Consider the following 20,731-nt stretch of genomic DNA (forward strand, 5'->3'; position numbering starts at 1 on the left):
AATGAGATCAGTTGTGGGTGCAGGTGCCAAGTTGCCGTTTCACCGCGGGATCACGGAATGTGGCAGCGACTTGGGGAAAGCCTTCATCCAGCAGTGGATTGACCGTGGCCGATGATGTTGAGCTTTTAAAGGGACTCTTTCACGCGGCGGACTGTGCATCAGAATCTGAATATGTATTTATCCCGGAGATATCCGATGAGCTATGAAGCTCTTTTTCCCACAGACGTCCAGTCTGGGGCGGGTCAGAAAGTTACAACAAACAAACAAACAAAAAAACGCTCTAGGAGTGCATGCTTCGGTTGTGTCAATGTTGTTTTGTTGTCTTTACACAATGAGCCCCTACAGCTGTGGCTGACCTAGGGGCACGATCTAAGCTGCGTGACGTTGCGTTGCTTAGGCAGCTGTTGCTCATTACACTCACACTGTGCATTTTACTTCTCCTCCTACAGCTCAGAGTTGAGACGTTCCCGGCTTGTTTTGCGCGCTGTTGTCACAGCCGTTTAAAATTTGCCATCTCTGGGCCTGCGCGTGCAAGTGAACGTATTGGGTGGCTCCGCAAATTAGTCAAGCTTCATAGTCAACATTTTTAAATGAACTTTGAGGGTAATGGTGTTCGATATTTATCGGTTTGAAAGAAGCGATGGTGATTATTTGTGGAGTAAGAGTGCTGCGAGATTGCTGACCCAGGGAAGGGGCTCACGCTCATGCTGATGCTGCTGATGCTGCTGCTGCTTCATCACTATTGCAGCACGTGGCTGCCTTCATGTCCACACCGCGCGAGTGGGCGGGGGTGGAGTAGCGCGACGCCTCCGGGGTTGGGAGGTCAGGTAGGAGGTCAGGAGGTCAGGTAGGAGCGAGTGGACACCGTGACGACGGAGAAACCTCACCAGAAACACACGCGCACACAAACACGTATCCCCGGTACTGTTCGCACTTTTGGCGTTCTCGGATCCCACACTCGTGAGACGAGACCATACAGAAGGCTGGCTCTGGTGTTTGGACAATCGGTTTCAAAGACAATGCCATATATTAATTATCAGAGCATGCTTTGTTTGCATGTTCACCACAAGTGCGTGTGGTCAATGCGGCACTTGATTCCTTGCAAAAAGGTTTCTATTTGGTGTTTGGACATCTTGGCACCTGTTTTATTAACAAAAAGGGTCAAACATATCTTTATTTTCACACACACACATCCCATTCACAGCCCTGTTCGACGGATGAACTTATGCACGTATGTTGAACTTCCTTTGCACCGCACGAAGCCAACCGCTGCTCATCGGAGGTGTGCAATGGGGCACGTAGGCCATTGTGTGCCGACGTCACGGTCCAAATGTGCCCACGTTTAAAGAGAGAGGGAATACGAGAAAAGGATAACGACCGAATTTTGAGACCACGAAGCAAAACCGTCGGCCAACCCTTCGGCGAAAATTTGTTAGGAGGTGAAGTGGTGGATCACGACGTTTCGGAGGCAGCACGCGGGTCTCTGTCGTCGGGTGGGACCGTCACAGCCAAATTTATTGTTTCGATTTAAAGCTTTCGTGACTGCAGGGATTCATCTTCTTGGTTCTTTCGGTAAAGTCACGTAGAAGGGAAATAATAAAATAATAATAAAAATGAAACATTATATGAATTAAATTTCGATTTAAAGCTTTCGTGACTGCAGGGATTCATCTTCTTGGTTCTTTCGGTAAAGTCACGTAGAAGGGAAATAATAAAATAATAATAAAAATGAAACATTATATGAATTAAATTTCGATTTAAAGCTTTCGTGACTGCAGGGATTCATCTTCTTGGTTCTTTCGGTAAAGTCACGTAGAAGGGAAATAATAAAATAATAAAAATAAAACATTATAAAATTCTCACGACGTTTCGGCCACAACGCAAGCAGCCGTCTTCAGGTGAAGAACAGGTCTGTCGGAAAGACAGCGTCTGAAACGTCGTGAGAATTATTTGATTATGTTGTATTTATATTATTTTATAATTTCCCTTCTACGTGACTTTACCGAAAGAACCAAGAAGATGAATCCCTGCAGTCACGAAAACTTTCAATCGAAATTTAATTCATATAATGTTTCATTTTTATTATTTTATTATTTCCCTTCTACGTGACTTTACCGAAAGAACCAAGAAGATAGATTTACTATTGAGGCTGGCACTGTTCACGAGCGAGTTTCGTGGTCAAGGTTCATTTTTGGTTTTCCACTGTAACTTAGCCCGTCTCTGATGGACGATATATAATGCGTGCGGTGCACATATTACAGCACGGTAATTCGGTTACACACAACGCATTACCGAGTGTGTCTGTGTATTGTGCAGATCGGATTGTATATATTGTGCATCAAGTGAATGATTCACCTGTGGAGTATTAATGGGCCCGTTCAATTACAATACCCGGCCTCAAAGTGACTCGAGGGGTTTGCTGTCTGCATGGCTACACTTTGTGTCTATGAAATGAGTCGAGAAATTAGGGTGGGATTCGGAAACGAGTGGGATTGGGAAGGGCATGAGAGATAGAATGGTATTTGTGCAAGCACTGCACTCAAACTAGAACACAACTTGCGTGCGGATGTTGCTGTGGCAGCGTGCCCTGACTCACAGTCAGAAGGTCTCAAGTTCAAATTCTGAGTGGGCGTTAAACTTGGCCCATCATCATCATCCGTTCGAGGATGATAAATTGAACACAACTTGATGGGAAGTGAGCAATGTTTGCCCGATGCGAAAGACAAATAAACTGTTGTCTATCACAGGAAAGTCGAATCCCGCACCTCCGATTAGCACGATTGGCTACGTACGGTGCGAAAGAAGTTCAGCGTACGTCCGTACAGGAAAGTGGAATGTACACGATTGGCTCAAGGCTGCCAACAGCGGAACGGTACTGCCTGAGATTCGCCTGAGCATAGTGACACTTTGACTTTCAAAAAATTACTCGCACATTTCCATTTCATATTTAGTCGTGAGATGTGGCTCCAGCGTTGTGGCTGAGACATCGGACGGAGTGATGGACTTGAGCAGATCGTGACTTTGCTCATTCTGTTTCGCGGTTTACCTGTGTTTAAAGTTTGTTCAACATCGACTGTGTCGTGCAGCCAAAGTTGTAAACATCGCATAAGACGGCCGCCTTTGTATCCCCGCGTTCCGGACCAACGCTTCTCCCCTGGTCTGAGATGAGCGTCGGGAAACCGCGATTGTGGTCTCGTTGTCTCTATTCGAAGTTGATCTCCTGCAACTACTTCTGCTCAAATGAACATTGAGGCTTCGGTGCTCATATAACGTTTATAGCCCGGCTGAACCAGTATCTCCGTGGTGGGAGGGGGGAGTCTATCGACAGGACATCCACCGTTGACTTCCTCGCAAAAAATGGGAAGACCTAACAGAGAATGGCTTCTAGATTTGAAGCTTTCATGACTGCAAGGATTCATACTCTTAGGTTATTTCGGTAAAGTCACGTAGGTAAGCCCCATCCCCCCTTAACTTGTATTTAAGGGCTCGTCTCTTGGAATTTTGCCTCACTTGATGCAGTAAATTTAGCTGTGACGGTTCCACCTGATGACGGAGACTTGTGTTGCCTCCGAAACGTCGTGATTTATTATTTTATTTCTATTATTACTTCTATAATTTTTTATGTTATTTTTTACCTACGTGACTTTACCGAAATAACCTAAGAGTAGAGAATGGCTTGACGGCGACGTGAGAGATTGGTGCCAGAAATTTGTGGCATTACTTGAGAATATTGGCACAAGGCAGAGGAAAGTACAAACGCGTGATGAAATGTCCAGCTCGACACCCGCGGGCTACCTGTCCGCGGGTCGTGATGACGATGTGCGTACGTGAAAACTTCTTTCGCACCGTGCTACTAATTGCGTTGTGTCTGCACGTGCCATCGGCACGCAGGGCATGGTGGCGTGCTACCCGGGCCGTGGCACGGGCTACGTGCGCCACGTGGACAACCCCACGGGCGACGGACGCTGCGTCACCTGCATCTACTACCTGAACCAGCGCTGGGAGGCCAAGGTGGGACCCGCACGCGCACCACACTCGCCCGGCCACGCCGGCTAGAGTGTGAACACCGCGAGCGTGGAGAAAGCTACCACGCCGCTCCGTAGTGCAGGGCAGAGGTTCAGTTCATTTTCAGTAAATTTATTAGGGAGAGCCCTGTGAGCCATGCGGCTCTTGAAACGGGTGCAACCGCAACAAACAAAAACATGAACAAGAAACGTCTTAGTGACTACGCGCAACAAAAAAATCCAGGAAAAAACAGCAAAGTCTTCCAGGTGAGCTGGCAAGCGGCCGGTTCAAGTTAATTTTATTCGAGCCAGCTGAGAAAGAAGTCAAAAGTGGGGCAGGATTTTTAGTCCCCGTCCGTCGGGAGTGGCGAGTGTCGCCGCAAGGAAAGAAATCACTTCGAGTGAAATACAGCAGATAGAAATCGCAGCTATCCGAGACCGACCGTAGTCCTTTTTTATTATGAACACGAACAGAACGAGCCAACAAAAATCCTCGAGCATTATTAGCCCAACCCCTGAACACAACCCCAGCTGCTGACGCAGCCCGAGTTGCACGGTTCACTCTTGGTGTACACCAGGGGTGGGGAAACTTTTTTCTGCCAAGGGCCATTTGGATATTTATAACATCATTCGCGGGCCATACAAAATTATCAACTAAAAAATGTGCCTGTTATATTTGGTCAAACATTTAATTAACTCACCCCCAATGCGATGGCTGGAACTGCTTCTCTTTGGCGAGGCGTGTGATGTTAGCTGCTATTGATGATGTCGCTGCTACTCGCAACTGCTTTTCCAGGTTTGCTCCTAGATTTATTGAATTTCGAGTCCCGCCTGCGGTTGCCTTGGCAGGGCCAGACTAAATTATTTTGCGGGCCTTATACGGCCCGCGGGCCGAACGTTCCCCACCCCTGGTGTACACAATGCCTGTACTCGCACACCCACGGTGTCGGGAGAGTTACTTTTGAGAATATTATTACAACTGAAGCTCTTCAAAGTAATCTCTTGTAAGTCCCCCATGCTCTGTACCATGTTATAAAAGTAACTTTTAATTTAGTTCCGTGAAATCGTTTTTGGCAAATCTTCATCAGTGATAAACGACACCTGGATCGGTTCTGGGCGTCCCCTTTTCACCAACGCACACGCCCAGCGTGGTGAAGTATGGTCAAACAACGGCCACGACCGACGCGGCGCGGAGTGGACTTCATCTAGCAGTGGACTGACACAGACCTGAAAACGAACCTGAACGGAGTAATGAAGGGTAACCAGCACCCAACTTCGGTCGTCCGATAAGAGCATTGCCTCGACCTCACCCGGTGCTCTCAAACTTGAAAGCTAACCGAGAGCAGTGCAGTCCTTTGAAATTAAGTGCCCGCTCATTTTTCAGTCAATATCAGCGTGACCACGTGGCTCACAGAGAATTCACAGCCTGTGCTTAAATGGCCGAAGGCTGCATCATACGAACTGCACTGAAATGTCAAACATGTCAACATGCTGAGTTTGAATCCCAAGGTGCCACCTGAAATGAAATACAACTGTCAAACGTTGACCATCCCAGGAATTTAACTTGCAGCACAAAAATGTACTCTTGGTATACACGATTTTTGTTCTGCCTAATTCAGCCCAGTCCACCCACGTCTAAGCGGTGAATAAGTTTACAACGAAAATATAACATACCGTATCGTACCTCGTGCCAGTAACACAGAGTGGAGGCTCTTTCAAGACGTCTGGCATGCACGAAAGAGTAGGCCAAACACCCTCTTAGAGGGTCTCTCTAGAGTTGCCTCTAGTGGAGGGCCCTTCCACCAGCAATTGCATGAATGCTCTTTTAGAATTTACAGAATGATGGGGTGCCCTCAAACGCCTCGCTGACCAGGTTGCGTTTTCTAAAGGACAAAGTGTTTTTGCAGTCCCACGGATCACACAGCAGATTAACAAAGTAGCAAAGCGAATTAGTAATGACTGTAATGAGTAACTGATTTGCCTTTTACAACTCACGATGCCACGACTTCACACGGGCATTACTGTATTTATACACAACACACACACACACGTGTACATGGTCATAACAAGCATGCCTTGCGGCATACACAGTAATTATAATACATACACATACCCTGCAATTTAAACACATACATAGAAAGCAATTCAAACGGAGCGCACACACACACACTTACAGAGGAATTTGACTCTACCACACAGCAATTAGAACACTGTGTACGCACACTGAGGGTGGATCGGTGGGCCAATGGTTAGCGCATTGCACGTCGAGTTCTGGGCCACAGCCAACATCAGTGGTAATATATCAAAACTAAAAATTAGACTGATACTAATTTTATTTGAACAGGTAACGCCCACTGAGCTCTATAGCTCTTTTTCACAAGCCACCCAGTCACATATGATGGCCCAATGAGGTGGCTTATCATGTGGACATTTACAGCATACACACGCGCTAAACGCATGGTGATTCTAAATGTGGAGGAAAACAAGCCGGAGGACCCAGAGAAATATCCACGCAACCACGGGGAGAACACGCACACTCCAAATATCAGGGTCGGGGTCGAACCCAGGGTCTCCCGCACACTTGGCGAGGTAGTTAACATCTCGCTGCAGCGTTACCTGTGCGGGCCTCCCCTTTACCGACCCGAAACTCACCAGCACGGTGAAGTATGGCCAACACCAGTGACGATTACCTGAACCGGTCGTGGGCATCCCACTAAGTCGACTCAGCCTCAAATGAGCACCTAGAGGGTTTGTGTGAACATCGTCACTCGGGAGACAAAGGCGGCCAAGGCATGGTGTTGGCCACCCACCGCCTCGCGTGCCGTGCCGGCCTTCATCGGTGCTACCCGCTAACAGCACTTGTCCCAACAGTCTGTTGAGGCTATATGGGTGGATCTTTTTCTTTGTCCTAACACACACAAACGCAGACACGCACTCGTACATACCACAACCACGAAGTGGCGGTGACGTCACCACGATGCCTGTGCCAGGCCAGGTGCACTTTGAGGCCGTCACGTGAAGCGTCGAAGGCCCGCTGGCAGGAAGGAGGTCACGGAACAGACCCCCGCAGGTCCCAAGGGTCCCGTCTGAGATGTTAACTACCTCGCCTGGTATACAAGAGATCATGGATGCGATCATGACCCTGGTGCCTGCTGTGTATTTGGAGTTTGCGTGTCTCTCTCTCTCTCCCAGTGGTCGAGTGTATTTTACTCCGGGTCCTCCGCTTTTACACTCCACATGTCAACATCACGCGTTTAAGGGTTATTGGCTTCTGCTATGAATCTACACTTGATGATAAGCCACTTCGTTGAGCTATCATTTGTGGGGCCAGGTTGCTTCTAAAAAACACATTTACATAGCAGCTCAGTGCGCCTTACCTGGTACAATAAAACAAATGTTTGCTTCGTACGGAAATGTTGCGATAACAACAGCCCCGGGAGTATGACAAAAATAAGAATATGTTTTACCCTTTCTGGCAACAAAACAGGTGTTAAGATGTTAAAACACCTACTAGAGACCATTTGCAAGGAATCATGTCTGTAGGAGCCATACGTACTTTTGGTGAACATGCAAACAAGAGCATCCTCGGATCATGTCTCACCATTGTCAGATCAGATAACGCCAAAAGGCGAATTGATTCCTTGCAAAAAGGTTTCTATTTGGCGTTTAAACATCTTAACAACCCGTTTTATTGCCAGAAATGGGGAAAACCCAACCTTGTTTTTTCATACTTTGATACTGGCAACAACAAAAAGGTCCCAATGCTGTTTCCAGCCCCGGAGTGAGCTCGGTCTCCCCCACGGGGGGTTGGGGGGGGTCCCCACTGCGTGTGCGCCGTTCAGACGCAACTGAAGGCCTCTGCTGCCCTCTGCCGGCACCGGCGCGGGTTTACAACCCACGGGGCCTTATACGACTCCGCATTTGCAACACGGGAAAAGTTTTGAACAAAACTTTTTTTCGTGCCAGGTAAGGCCCGCTGAGCTGTATAGCGCTTTTTTTTCACAAGCGACCCGGCCATCAGAAATGATAGCTCACACGAAGTGGAAAACCTGGAGGGGGAAACACCGGAGGACCCGGAGAAAATTCCACGCGACCACGGGGAGAACACGCAAACTCCAAATATACAGGCGGATCATGGTCGGTATCGAACCCACGACCTCCTGTATACCAGGCGAGGTAGTTAATATCTCCTAGCCACTGCGGCGCCCACGGGCGGTGATGCCGATGTCAGGTCTGCCGCGCGTTTAGACTATTCGGCTGCTGTACATTTCCACGCGGTAAGCCACTTCGTTGAGCCATCATTTGTGGCCAGGTCGCTTCTGAAAAAGAGCTACGTAGCTCGATGGGCCTTACCTGGTAAAAAAAATACCCCCCCAAACAAAGAGTAAAATCGTGGTGGTAGTGGTGGAGCGAGGGGTCGCTTACGACCTCCGCCCGTGCGTCGTTGTGTCCGGCTCGCCCATCAGCTGGGGGGCGTTCTGCGAATCTTCCCCGGGGGCGGCCTGGAGGGGCGGCCGGCCGACGTGGAGCCCAGGTTCGACCGACTTCTCCTCTTCTGGTCGGACCGGCGGACGCCCCACGAGGTGCTGCCCACGTTCGGCACGCGGTGAGCAGCGCGCTCCGGCCCGTGCCGGCCCACCAACCCCCGCCCCCCCCCCCCCCCCACGTGTCTGGGACGTGGGGGAGCGGTGGCACGACGGTTAGCGCGCTATTGCGCTCCCGACCCGACGGCCCGAGTTGGGATTCCTGCTCACAACCCAGCGACGAATATCTGAACCGTGTCCTGGGCCTCCCCTAGGTCCACTAAGCCTTAAACGAGTTCCCGGCGCAGTGTGTAAATATCAGCGGTGGTGAGCTAGCGCTGGTGCGTCCCCACGGTGTGTCGCGTGATTGGTGGGAGATGCGAGACGCCCAGAGCCCCCCGTGTGCGTGTCCCCGCAGGTTCGCCATCACCGTGTGGTACTTTGACGCGGAGGAGCGAGCCCGGGCGAAGCAGCGCTACCAGTCAAGTGGGTGATCGGTGGTGACATCGTAGAGAGCAGCGCACGGATCTCACTCGAGCGATACCGATAGTCCTTCGCTAAACCCCCGAAAGGCTCGTCAGTTACACCGTGGCTTTAGAAAGAGAATATTATGTAAGGGGCGACGTTTCGGGAAACAGCCCCTTTCTAAATTTCGATTTAAAGCTTTCGTGACTGCAGGGATTCATCTTCTTGGTTCTTTCGGTAAAGTCACGTAGAAGGGAAGTAATGAAATAATAAAAATAAAACATAATAAAATAATTCTCACGACGTTTCAGCCACAACGCAAGCAGCCGTCCTCAGGTGAAGAACAGGTCTGTCGGGAAGACAGCGTCTGAATGAAGCTGTCTTCCCGTCTGTCTTCCCGACAGACCTGTTCTTCACCTGAGGACAGCTGCTTGCGTTGTGGCCGAAACGTCGTGAGAATTATTTTATTATGTTTTATTTTTATTATTTTATTACTTCCCTTCTACGTGACTTTACAGAAAGAACCAAGAAGATGAGCCCCTTTCTAGTTTGTGTTTAATTGTGTATTGTAACACCGCCGCCAATGCAGCAGCGGTAGATGTGGTTGCATAAATGACACTGCTATTTAACGACTCAATATGGGTATTATTGATCCTCTTTCAAAAGAGGTCTGGGATGCTTGAATGAGAATAGAGGATTTACTTGTTACACTCAAGATTGGTGGTAATTATTTGTAATACTGTTAGGTTGGAGATATCATCTGCAATTAATAATATAATGGAGTGCATTTCCCAAAATTAACCGACATTTCAACAATTGGTCTATGAGCTTGTCATGTTGATGTTTCACAAGTCCATTCGTTTAAACTAAGCAACCACGGAACCGATTTTGACCGATCCAAGTCTCATCAGCCTGGTAAATACACTACACTGGGTGGCCCGAGGTTGGCACTCTAAACCTGCCAATAAGAGTTCGATTATCGGCCACAGCTAGCATCAGTGACAGGTGAAGTTGAAACTGATCCTAGATTTGAAGCTTTCGTGACTGCAAGGATTCATACTCTTAGGTTTTGTCGATAAAGTCACGTAGGTAAAACATTAAAATTAATAAAAGTAAAATAAAATAAAAATCACGACGTTTCGGAGGCAACACAAGCTTCCGTCTTCAGGTGGAACCGTCACAGCCACGACAGCTGTATCAAGTAAATGAGAGATTGCAGGAGCTACCACTCCGTTTATGTGTGCTGTACTTGGCACTTCCCCCCTCTCCAACCATTATATAAACGGAGTGGTAGCTCCTGCAATCTCTCATTTACTTGATACAGTTGTCGTGGCTGTGACGGTTCCACCTGAAGACGGAAGCTTGTGTTGCCTCCGAAACGTCGTGATTTTTATTTTATTTTACTTTTATTAATTTGAAACTGATCCTGACCCAGCCACCCCCAACCCCCTTCACAATCTCGCACTGCCCAGCGTGGTGAAGTATGGTCAAACAAGCGCCCAGCATCGACATGGCATGGGGGAGGCCCTCACTCAACAGCGAATTGGCAAAGGGCCATCAATAGTAACCCTGATGTCGTGGGCTTCGATGCGCAATGTGAGCTGCAGCAGTGGTAAGCCACGGTTGATGATCACAAGCGCTGTTCAATCTGTCCTCGGGGAGAGAGGTGATACAGGCCCGATGCATCTCCATGTCCACAGCTGTCGGAGAGAAGGAGCCGTCGGTGCAGCTCACAGCCGCTCACAGCCAGCGATGATGGATGGCGACAGAGTCTGCCAAACTGGATGCCTCGGTCCATTCGGAGGCACGAGGAGAGACACTCGCCCTCCCCGCTTCCGATTTCCATAGCCGACTTGATAAGAGCCAAATATGTGCCATAGCCGTGCCAGCGTGAAGCTGGCCAATTCCGTCTTTCCACGTAGCCGCTGTGACCACCATCGCTTTCTTTCCATCCTCCACTTCCATCCCTCTGTCCCTGCTCCTCCGCCGCCTCCTCCTCCTCCCTACCCCCTGCACCCTAGAGGCCGGCCCAGGAAGGGCACACGTTCGCCGGACAGGAAACCAGGCAAAGTCAAAGGGTCGGGTGATGGTCAGGAAGCAGAGCAACACAACTATTTGTTTAAAAATTGAAACAATGTGGAAATGTAAGGATAGTTGTGTGTATTATGCATTAAAATGTAGCTTTTTAAATTGCGTTGTTTTATAATTGGATAACAATTATAAAAGCACAACTTTAGCAAGCTGAAAAAACGAAATGTGGCAATGAGGAACTAATGGCGAAGCTGCCTACATATGCATGGGATTTAATTTGAATGGGCATTTTTTTACTTAACTTTTACTTTTGGAATTTTCATTGTGCATTGATGATTAGTAAAACCGCAGTATTCGGAAGGAGGCATGCTATGAATGTTCGGGAAGTTTAAACAGGAACCTGCATTAAGAATGTTGAATTACTATATTTAGTAAGCCTAGAGTACTTGATTTCTGCAATTCAAAGGCGAAAATTTTACAGGAGACATGTTATCTCCCAAACGTAGTATTTTAAGAGACATCACTGGCTTTAAATCGCGCAGATATTACTTCTGGATAGTGTGAAACGTACTTGAACCAATTCCATGTTCTGTTTTTCAATTTTAGAAAGTGGTCGATTTTAACCCACGCATTAGAAGTTTGGGGTTAGATGTGGAGGTCTTCGAGTTAATAGGAATGTGTCGGTAATGTTCAGTGCACCACTAGTAGTGGGCCATTTAATCAAATCTATAAATGCGGAGAAAACCCATCGTAACAGCCGAATAATACACGGAGAAGCGTGTACAAATACCACTCGGTCTTTGTGCGATATGCTAAATGCCACAACAGCTCCTGAAGAACTGCATTGTGGTCTTCTTGCCTTAGGTCACCATCAAAATAAATGTTAGCCAATGTGACCGACTGGCAGAACCATCGGCCATGCCTGATCTCCTGGAAGTACTGCAAGGATGCCATGGTGGGATAAATATCCCAAAGCTGAAGATTACACTTCCTCCAACTGCATCCACAAGTCGCTACTCAGTCGAGCAAATTTCAATTTCAATGACCCTTATTAAAACCAAAGCGTCATCTCGTCCGCTGCGTGCTCTATTTTCTAAGGCACACCTAAGTCTTCTCGTTATGTACCGAGTTTTTTTTTGTCATTTTAAATTTAACTGGGGGGGGGGGGGAGGTTAAATTTAGCTGGTCTGGGCCGGGATGGTGCCGTGGTTAAAGCTCTCGACTCAGTTGAAATTCCAGTCGGAGAATTGGCTCAGTCTGTCGTTCCTCTGGTGGGGGGGGGGGGGTCAATAGATCGCTTTGTGGGAAGGCAACAGCGGCTGTACTCCAGACAACGCCGGATTAAGCTACTGCGGGGCCTGTAGCATATGTTATAAAGGGGCCCTAAATTATATTTTTTAAAAACACAACTATTAAAACACAAATGTTTAACTGGCATAGTAAAGAAATTGTATTTTTTCATTTGCAATACAGCCAGACAATACGACAAAGCACTAAACTTAAACACCCAGTCGTTCATAAAAGTTGAAGGCAGTATAGTACTACAGTAATAGAGAAAGTGAAAAATCACTGAACCGGAATTGATATCTTGAAAGTATTTAGCGCGGGGCCCTTGAAAGTGCGGGGCCCGTAGCTACTACATATGTAGCTGCTTTTGCTACGAGGATAATCCGGCACTGACTCGAGAACGCGGCCCCAGCCATGGGAAATCGACACTTCCACCACAAAGTTAAGAGGGCCACCAACGGGAGCAAGTTCCAGCCCATGGCTCGATTAAGTAGGGGGGGGGGGGGGGCACGATTGGTTTGTGTTTTACCTTGCATTCGGAGCCGAGATCAGCACCTGTTCTGTGATATTCATTTAAAAGTGTCACTGCCACGTGACCTTGCGTTTACTCGCATCTTAAAAAACAATTGTTTTAGAATTTCAATCCCTAAGTGCGTGACCGCGGTAAAGGCGACAAGCTCCACACGAGAGCGTAAACGTGCGCCTCCGCTTAAGCGCACGTGCTCTTCTCTTCGAGTCTTTATTCCCACATCAATGACGTCTAGGCCCCCTTTGAAGGTGACGTACTTTCGTGACGATTCACCGTGCTTCATCCGCTACTTCTTCCTGTTAAATGTGAATTGATGTCCACGAAAAAAAAAAGTTGGCTGGTAAGAGGGCAAACTTGTGTTGTGAATGCACAGTAGCACTCGTTCTCCCCACAACCCGGATTCACCATTTTGGAGTGCGTGGGCTGGTTCACGAGCGCACGTGGAGAGGGGATTGCCGAGAATAACTGATCGGTCCCTCGTCCAACCTCGGCAAGCAGCGGGGCAGTCCTACGTTGATTTTGTTCAACCAGGCGATAACTCAGCAGTGACCTGGGCATTAGTCTTCCAGTAGGGGGCGATGCACGCGATGTTTGATCCCTAATTGTTCGTTACAGGGAGCCGAGTGTCCTCCCGTGTACCTGTCTGTTGTGTCGTCTGTTGTGTAATCAGTGTGCGCGCGCGTACGAGAGAACAAGCAAGCAGGGCGTCTAAATTATGGTGCGAAATTGGTCACCATTTTATGGCTTTGAAAAGTAACCTAAATGTATACTGTAGTTTTATTTTCTCATAAGACACCCAGCGTGACTGAAAGCTCGTGGTTAAATGTCTCAATAAAGACGGAACTACCCTTGAAACGGTGCACACAGCCCCGCGTGAGAATTCCACAACCAAAATGTAACAGTTCGCCCCCTTCGATTCAGACTCAAAAAGGGCTGCAAAGCATAATGCGTGTCTAAGAAAAAATATCCCAAAACACGGTACATTCCAATCATAATAGGGGCATTGTTGTCAGCAGCCACGACTTCTGCAAATGGGAATTCTCAGTAGCAAGTGGATCTCGTTCTGGATTACATCACAGAATCGTTTCGGAAGTCGAGCTCGTATCCGCACTAGGGGCAGACGATTTAAATTCTCACCCGAGTGACTTGTGCCAATCTTGCCGATATTTGTTTTTGAGCTGGAATAATCTAATCTAAGTTAGCAGTCTCATTTCAATTGTTTTTTTTGTGCAGTAATTGCTGATCAGGCTGAAACGTGATCATACAGTACTTGAGAACCCGGTTTCACCACGGGTGGCGACCTGGATTCGAACCCAGGCCCTCCATGGTGCCAGCCCTGTCCTGTGGGAGGGCATTAGCCCCCTCGTACCACACTTCGATACCTGCACTTCGTGAATGGCGTTTGGTAGTCACGCAACGATGATGTGGAACCGCAGCCATGAAAAAAAAACCATGTTGTAAACACGCGGTTACTTTATTTGTTACAATTAATAATAAGGCTAGCACAAGCTGACATTCGACTTTGCTATAGAAGGTGCATCAGCAGCAATGTTGTCAACAACAAACGTCGCACGATCACTTAAGCAGCTGTGTGTGAAATCAATATTACCGTACCGTAGCTTCGAAAGCCATTCATGAGCAACAGCATTCCATCAAGCGTGGGAGGCACACAATGCACGAACGAGCAGATCGGTGCCACTCAACATGCCCTTACAGCCTTATGATGACACACGCAGACAATCATAATTTGACACGCACATATACACAAGACTATATAATTTCATTGCAATTACGTTTGTTTAGTCGGGAGAGTGAAACAGATCCAGCGACTCCTGTTTCCCCAAGGAGACTTGGGGGGTAATGACGTCCCATATCGAGCCAATGGATGTCTCTTTTTTTCAACGGTTTTATTTCACTTGATTTTTACTTTGTGTGAAAACTGAATATTTGCCAGCGGTTTATTTCTGCGATGGGTCTTTAACGTTGTCCAAATCCCAACCAAAGGCGCGCTTCGTCAAGTCGACCGTTACCTGCCGCTCGCCACACTTGGCCAGCCACTTGCTCACGCTGGACACAACGCAAGCCCAACACCTTCCCCAAAACACCTGGGCATCTCGACAACGGATTCTCCACACGAGGGATGTCCTTCAAATGAAAACACAAACCCACTGCCAACCCATCCCCGCCGGCTCCGGTAACCCAGCGCTGCTGCGTCAGCGTGTGCAACGGAGGCAAACCGCAAGGGGGTTTTTCCCAGCCGCAATCATCCCAACCACTCTCGCACACACAACCGCCCCACTCCCCCCACCCACCACCCATACGGACGCAATAAAATCCCAACCCCCCCCTCCACCCCGGACACAAAAGCGTCACCGATACATCACGGGGGACAAAGCCCTCGTTAATCCTGATACATCGACGAAATCGTTCGTGGTGTTTTTTGTTGTTTAGTTGTTAACGTGAAAACCTCTCTCCCGAAAAAGAAAGAAAAAAAAATCACAGCGCCGATGCATAAACATTCCGCCGAAAAAAACGTGAACGCACTTCATTATGAAACACGTCTGACATATCGAGCGTCGGCATGCGGAATCCGCGGTTCGATGAAGCGCTTGGCGGCGTTGACCGTCGGGGTCCAATCGCTGCGAAGGAAGGGCCAGGCCACGGAGACCCTCCGACTCTCGCTCCCTCCACTCGGCTCATCTCTCTCTCTCTCGCTCTGCCACCTGGCAACCGCCGGCCATCCTCGGGCAACTTTGCAACATCCCTCGGGCAACTTTGGAAAATTCCTCGGGCAACTTTGGAAAATTTCTCGGGCAACTTTGCAACATCCCTCGGACTAGCTCTTCGTAATTACGCACCTCCGCTCGGAGTGCGCTGGGGACGACACGACACATTCAATGTTCAAGCAACTGCAGGAACTGAAGCCTCGTGTGGCGAGTCCGAGGCTTGAAGGCGCGCGTCGAGCAGCGGGGGGAGAGAGAGGGGGGGAGGGGGGGGGGAGGAATTTGGGGGGGGGGGGAGGAATTTGGGGGAGGGGGGATGCAGGCGACGATGCAGCGCCACGTGACGGACACGCGGTGCCAGAGGAAGCAGCAACACGGAGCACGTGCATCATAAACACGCCGCCGTCATTAAATGGGCCGAAGACTTCGTTGGGGGGAAGAAAAAAAAATTAACCCTCCTGAAAAACGAGTCGTACGACTTCGGGATGGCTTCCTGGATGTTGAAAACGGGTTCCGATTCTGCTCATGGCCAATACCGGTGATGATCATCTGAAACCAGTCCCGGGTCTCCCCCTAGTTACTCCGCCTCAACAAATTGCGTACCTGGTGCCGTGTTAGACATCGCTACTGGGGTGTCGAAGGCGACCGGGCGGTGGCGCTGGCCATCCACCCCCTCGCGTACCGTGCCGGCCTTCATCAGGCGCTCGCAAACAGCACCTGCCCCAACAGTCTGTTTAGGCTGTACGGGCAGCGGATGGCTGAGCAGGCGGGGTGACCACCCCGACCCGCTGCGTGAGAACCGTGGCGGACGCGGCAAGGCTGCGGACAGAGCCAAGACCTCGGTGGTGCCAGCGCGGCGTCGTCGCCCCCCGCGGGTCCGAACGTCTCCTGCGCTTGACCGAACGCGATCAGCCGATCACTCGCTACGATAGCTCTTTAGCCATTGGTGAAAAAAAAGCAAAACTGTCGCAAGGAATGATTAAAGAGACGGAAGGACAATGGGCTGTTGTGTTTTTAACGTGCGGCATCCTCACCAAGTCTCAAGACTTTCCCAGGAGGATTGTGTTTTGCTAGGAAGCTGGGGGGTGGGGGGGGGAATAGCCCCACACATATGGAGGGAAAATGTTTTTTTCTTAACCAGGAGATGAGTTATAAATCTACTCGATGTGCTAGTTTTCTTACCAACCTGTGCTTATAATTCAATATAGAGGCATGCCTGGGTGATGTGGGTGGTGGGTGGTGTGCCGCATGCAAAGACAAAAATAGGATTGCCAGTGGGGTCTCGTTCAAGGCGCATTGCGCTGCAGCTTGCGCTCCTCTCGTCTGATCGCTGACAAGTTGGCTGGCTGGCTGACTGGCTGGCTGCTTGGCAAGCTGGCCGAATGGCTGGCTGGTGGGGGGCTGGCACCATGGCGGGCTGACTGGCGGGTGCGCGTGCTGAACACAGTGATACATCAGACTCAAGGTGGGGCTTGAGGGTCCAAACACGGAGACTGAACCCTGCCGGTAAGAGGGCAACGCTTAAGACCAGCAACCCAGGGGGGTCATTACCTCCGGCGTATCCAGCCAGGGGCCCCCGCGTGCTCGACTTACAATCGGAAAGGCTGTGAGTTCAAAATCGTGGCCGGGACCGTGACCTCGGCCAAGCGTTCCTCCACGGTCAATAAAAACGAGGGCCACTTTATGGGAGGTCAACGGTAGTTGTCTATAAATACAGCGGCCCTCGTCCAAGGGAGTGTGGGAATTTCACCACCGGCTCAGGGCTGCGAAACGAGGGAAGCGAAGCCACGGTGCTCGTTTTAAGCGGGGAGACCCGTTTGACATTTTGACTCTGACCTCCAACACCCATTTGCCAAAATGTATACATTTTTTTTTTTAAATAACAAGGAAGAGAACACTGAATTCGAGCTATTTTGGTATATTTTAAATTGGTTGTACACACAGCTTATGTTGTTAGTTAGGCGACCTGAACGTGGTTATACGAAAGTGCCTCCCTTTGGTGCGAAGGAGACGGCCGATCGGAGAGCGAGTGCACGTTGTTTTGCAGCAACAGGAATCACAGGTGCAAGGGCCCAAGTGGCCACAGACAGAAGAAAACATTTCAGCAAACCAATTGTTCAACGGCCACCACTGCATGCTTGACTTGCAGAAAGTTGTTAATAAATTAATATATTTCGAACGCTTTGAAACTCACGTTGAAAGTGTTGATGTCCGTCCGTCATCAACGGGGTGGGGGGGTGGGGGAGGTAGGGTTTCGGAGGGGTAGGGTGTGCTCGTGAAGAGGATTCAATCCGAACGAAATTTGACTTATAAAGTTGGGATGCTATTGTCGACTCACCCAGCGGAAATTTGGCCAAATTTCTTCAGGTGTTGCTCAAGACTCGGAAGACAAAAAACCGGTGCTAAAAGGTTTTGCCTAGACGGCCAGGCCGTGGGAGCTGTGGGGGATGTGGGGGCTGTGGGGGATGTGGGGGCCGTGGGGGCCCGGGCATGTCCACCCCCCCCACCGGCAGAGCCGCTCTCCAAGCCCCATGGCCTTACGGCAGCGGACAGAGACTCGTCCTGCACGCCTGGCGCGGATGATGCCGTCGCCGCCACCGCCACCGCCGGTTAAGAGCTGCACGTTGCGACGGACTGTGACCGAGTGATCGAGTGCGGTAATGGATCTCGGGGTTCACCAATTCAGCGTACCACCGATGTCTGCTTTCTTAAGTCATCTAAAACGAGAATGCGTTTGACGCGGACTACTCGAGGCTGACGGCCGTGTTCCACGGCGGCTCTCTGGATTACATTTGACGACGGCATTGCGCGGCGCGACCGTCGTGGCAACATTGACAACGCGAACGCGATTTACAATTCGTCACGGTACCTCAAGCATGTTAAGGGGACGAATAAACAGAACACAAAAGAAAACTCGATTTAAATAAAAACTCTAAAGTATTGGTAGTTTCATGCACTTTGTTACGTCACACGCAAATTGGTATCCTACTTAATTTTTAAGTCAAACGTACGGAGTAACAACGGAAGGGTTAGGCTATCATCAGCTTCTGTTCAGTTGGGGGGCGGGGGGGTTGGCGATGGTCGAGCACGGTCGAGCACGGTCGAGCACGGTCGAGCTTGCGCTTTCACTTGGCCGAGGAGTTGACTTCGTTTGGACGCAGGGCGGCAGGAATCATGCTCTTCACTCTGCGGCACAAAACAGGGACTCAACATCCGCGGAGTCGGTCCGGTTCCACTGCGTCCCGAGCCACGCGTCCCCGACCGTCGGTCGCCACCCTTCGATGAAGTGGCCGTTGGGACACCACGGCGACCGAGACGCGCGATACAGCAGCGTCGCCCTCTTTCACAAAGCGGGGGCGGCGGGCCCTCCTGGGTTATGTGAAGACGTCCGTGAAAAAGAGCTTCATAGGCTCTCCAGGACAAATACAGATTGTGATTCTGACATCAATTTAAGTACACCAAAATATACCTTAAAGCCATTTACATTTTTACAAATCTAGAATGACGTTGGCAACAATTTAGCAACAACGTGAATAAGGCCGAGCAAGAAGGTAAATGGCACTGAAAGTATTTAAATGTACAAATGTTAAATACATTCCGAAAGGGTAAGTAATACATTTTGGCAAGTAGAGGTAATGGACAAACATTTTCACGAAACATGATGTCGACAAATTGAGTTAAGCCAGGATGATCAAATTAACACATTCACAACAGCTGCATCCAAGCAAACTCGCCAAGTTTTCTTAAAACTCAGCTCGGGATCGGGATTGAATTCTGACGTGGTTGAGAAGCCAAGTGATTGCAGAACGCAACATGGAAGCTGACTCCCAGCATCAACTAAAAACAGCGACTTCTCTTGTTGACCTTGCGTCTGTCGAGACCAGGGGTTGGCAACCTTTTTCCAAGAAGAGTAATTTTGTTTTGTTTTTGTCTTTAACAAAAAATGTTTCGAGAGCCGCATCACACGCAGAGCTACGTGTACACAAACACATTTCGACTTCAATAAAACAAACAGGTGATGGAATAAACTCTGTCTCTTCCCTTTTTTTCACCTTTAGTTATTCTTTAACGATACAGTTTGACTAGACATTTTATTGCCACGAAGACATTCTCGACTGTCACTGATGTCGGCCGTGGCTGGAAATCGAACTCAGGAGAGGCCGGATTGGCGACGCACTGCTCTAATCACTGCGCCATCGCTCAACCAAACAAATTGCGGTCCACGGAAACTGCATGCGACGCAGTTGCTTCCAGCCGCCTAACCCTTGCTATCTCGGCAGATGGACGCCACTAACCGTACGTCGCACGGCAAGCGGGCCTGCCGCTCTCCCCCGCCAGGCCATAACGGCGTGCGACGCAGGACGGCGAACCGGCGAGACAGCGAACGGAGCTCGCCAGAGTGTGAGCAGCCTGCCAAAGCGTCTCATTTAAAACACGGCGCTCGTGGCGAGGAAATATTGTACACTCGCTGAGCGAGAGGTGGCGTTGAAAGCAAATCGTCTGGGAACGAATGCGGCTCGGGGATCCGTTACCGTGCCGTTGCATCGTCCACTTTCGCTTGAACCAGCGCCAGGTAATGGTCGACCTCGGTCTGGGGTAAGAAACAACACGGTTACATGTGTGCAACTCAACACGAACCACGCACACATCTCACAAGACACACACTCACGATACAAAGATAAAGATCTCCGTATAACCTTAAAATAATGTTGGGGCAAATGCTGTTCGCGAGCACCGACTAAGGCCAGAACGGCACATGAAGGGAAGGGTGGCCAGCACCTCGCCTGCCGCCTTTGTCTCCCAAGTAGCGGTATTTTTACACACTGCACCAGGTTCTTATTTTAGGCTGAGTCGACCTAGGGGAGGCCCAGGGCCGGTTCAGATAATTGCCATTGGTGTTGACCATGAACGGGAACCTAACGCGAGTCATCAGGTTCGTAGCGCAGCGCGCGAACCACTACTCTACCGCTCCCCCCACACGCTCACACACAATACACACACACATCGGAGGGAGAGTTCAAACCCTGGTTGGGTGGATTGGACTCAGGAAATCATCCCCCCAGAGTTTATAAAAACGAGTTCCACTTGGTGGCAAATTCAACAGTGGTTGTCCTATGGCTACACTCGCCCCCCACCATAGGAATGTGGAATTCACTCCACTCGCTCTGG

The 20,731-nt window shown here is 49.5% G+C and overlaps 2 protein-coding genes across 4 annotated transcripts in view; one reads left to right on the forward strand and one right to left on the reverse strand.

Annotated features, from left to right (window-relative positions):
* Positions 1-12,096, forward strand: part of LOC144719964 (uncharacterized) — a 31,683-nt gene extending 19,587 nt beyond the window's left edge. The window contains exons 3-6 of the mRNA XM_078596346.1: positions 3,892-4,011; positions 8,471-8,610; positions 8,946-9,013; positions 10,693-12,096. Coding sequence (XP_078452472.1) covers positions 3,892-4,011; positions 8,471-8,610; positions 8,946-9,013; positions 10,693-10,748 — 384 coding nt within the window. The 3' untranslated portion in view covers positions 10,749-12,096. The remainder of the gene's footprint in view (positions 1-3,891; positions 4,012-8,470; positions 8,611-8,945; positions 9,014-10,692) is intronic.
* A 2,198-nt stretch (positions 12,097-14,294) lies between these two features.
* LOC144719963 (uncharacterized) overlaps positions 14,295-20,731 on the reverse strand; it is a 34,960-nt gene continuing 28,523 nt past the window's right edge. For all 3 annotated transcript variants that reach the window (XM_078596345.1, XM_078596344.1, XM_078596343.1), the window contains 2 exons: positions 20,095-20,153; positions 14,295-18,748 (listed from right to left, as the gene is read on the reverse strand). In XM_078596345.1, coding sequence (XP_078452471.1) covers positions 18,688-18,748; positions 20,095-20,153 — 120 coding nt within the window. In that variant the 3' untranslated portion in view covers positions 14,295-18,687. The remainder of the gene's footprint in view (positions 18,749-20,094; positions 20,154-20,731) is intronic.

The sequence above is a fragment of the Lampetra planeri genome, chromosome 7 (genome assembly GCF_965212315.1).
Source record: "Lampetra planeri chromosome 7, kcLamPlan1.2.h2, whole genome shotgun sequence".
Taxonomy (NCBI): domain Eukaryota; kingdom Metazoa; phylum Chordata; class Hyperoartia; order Petromyzontiformes; family Petromyzontidae; genus Lampetra; species Lampetra planeri.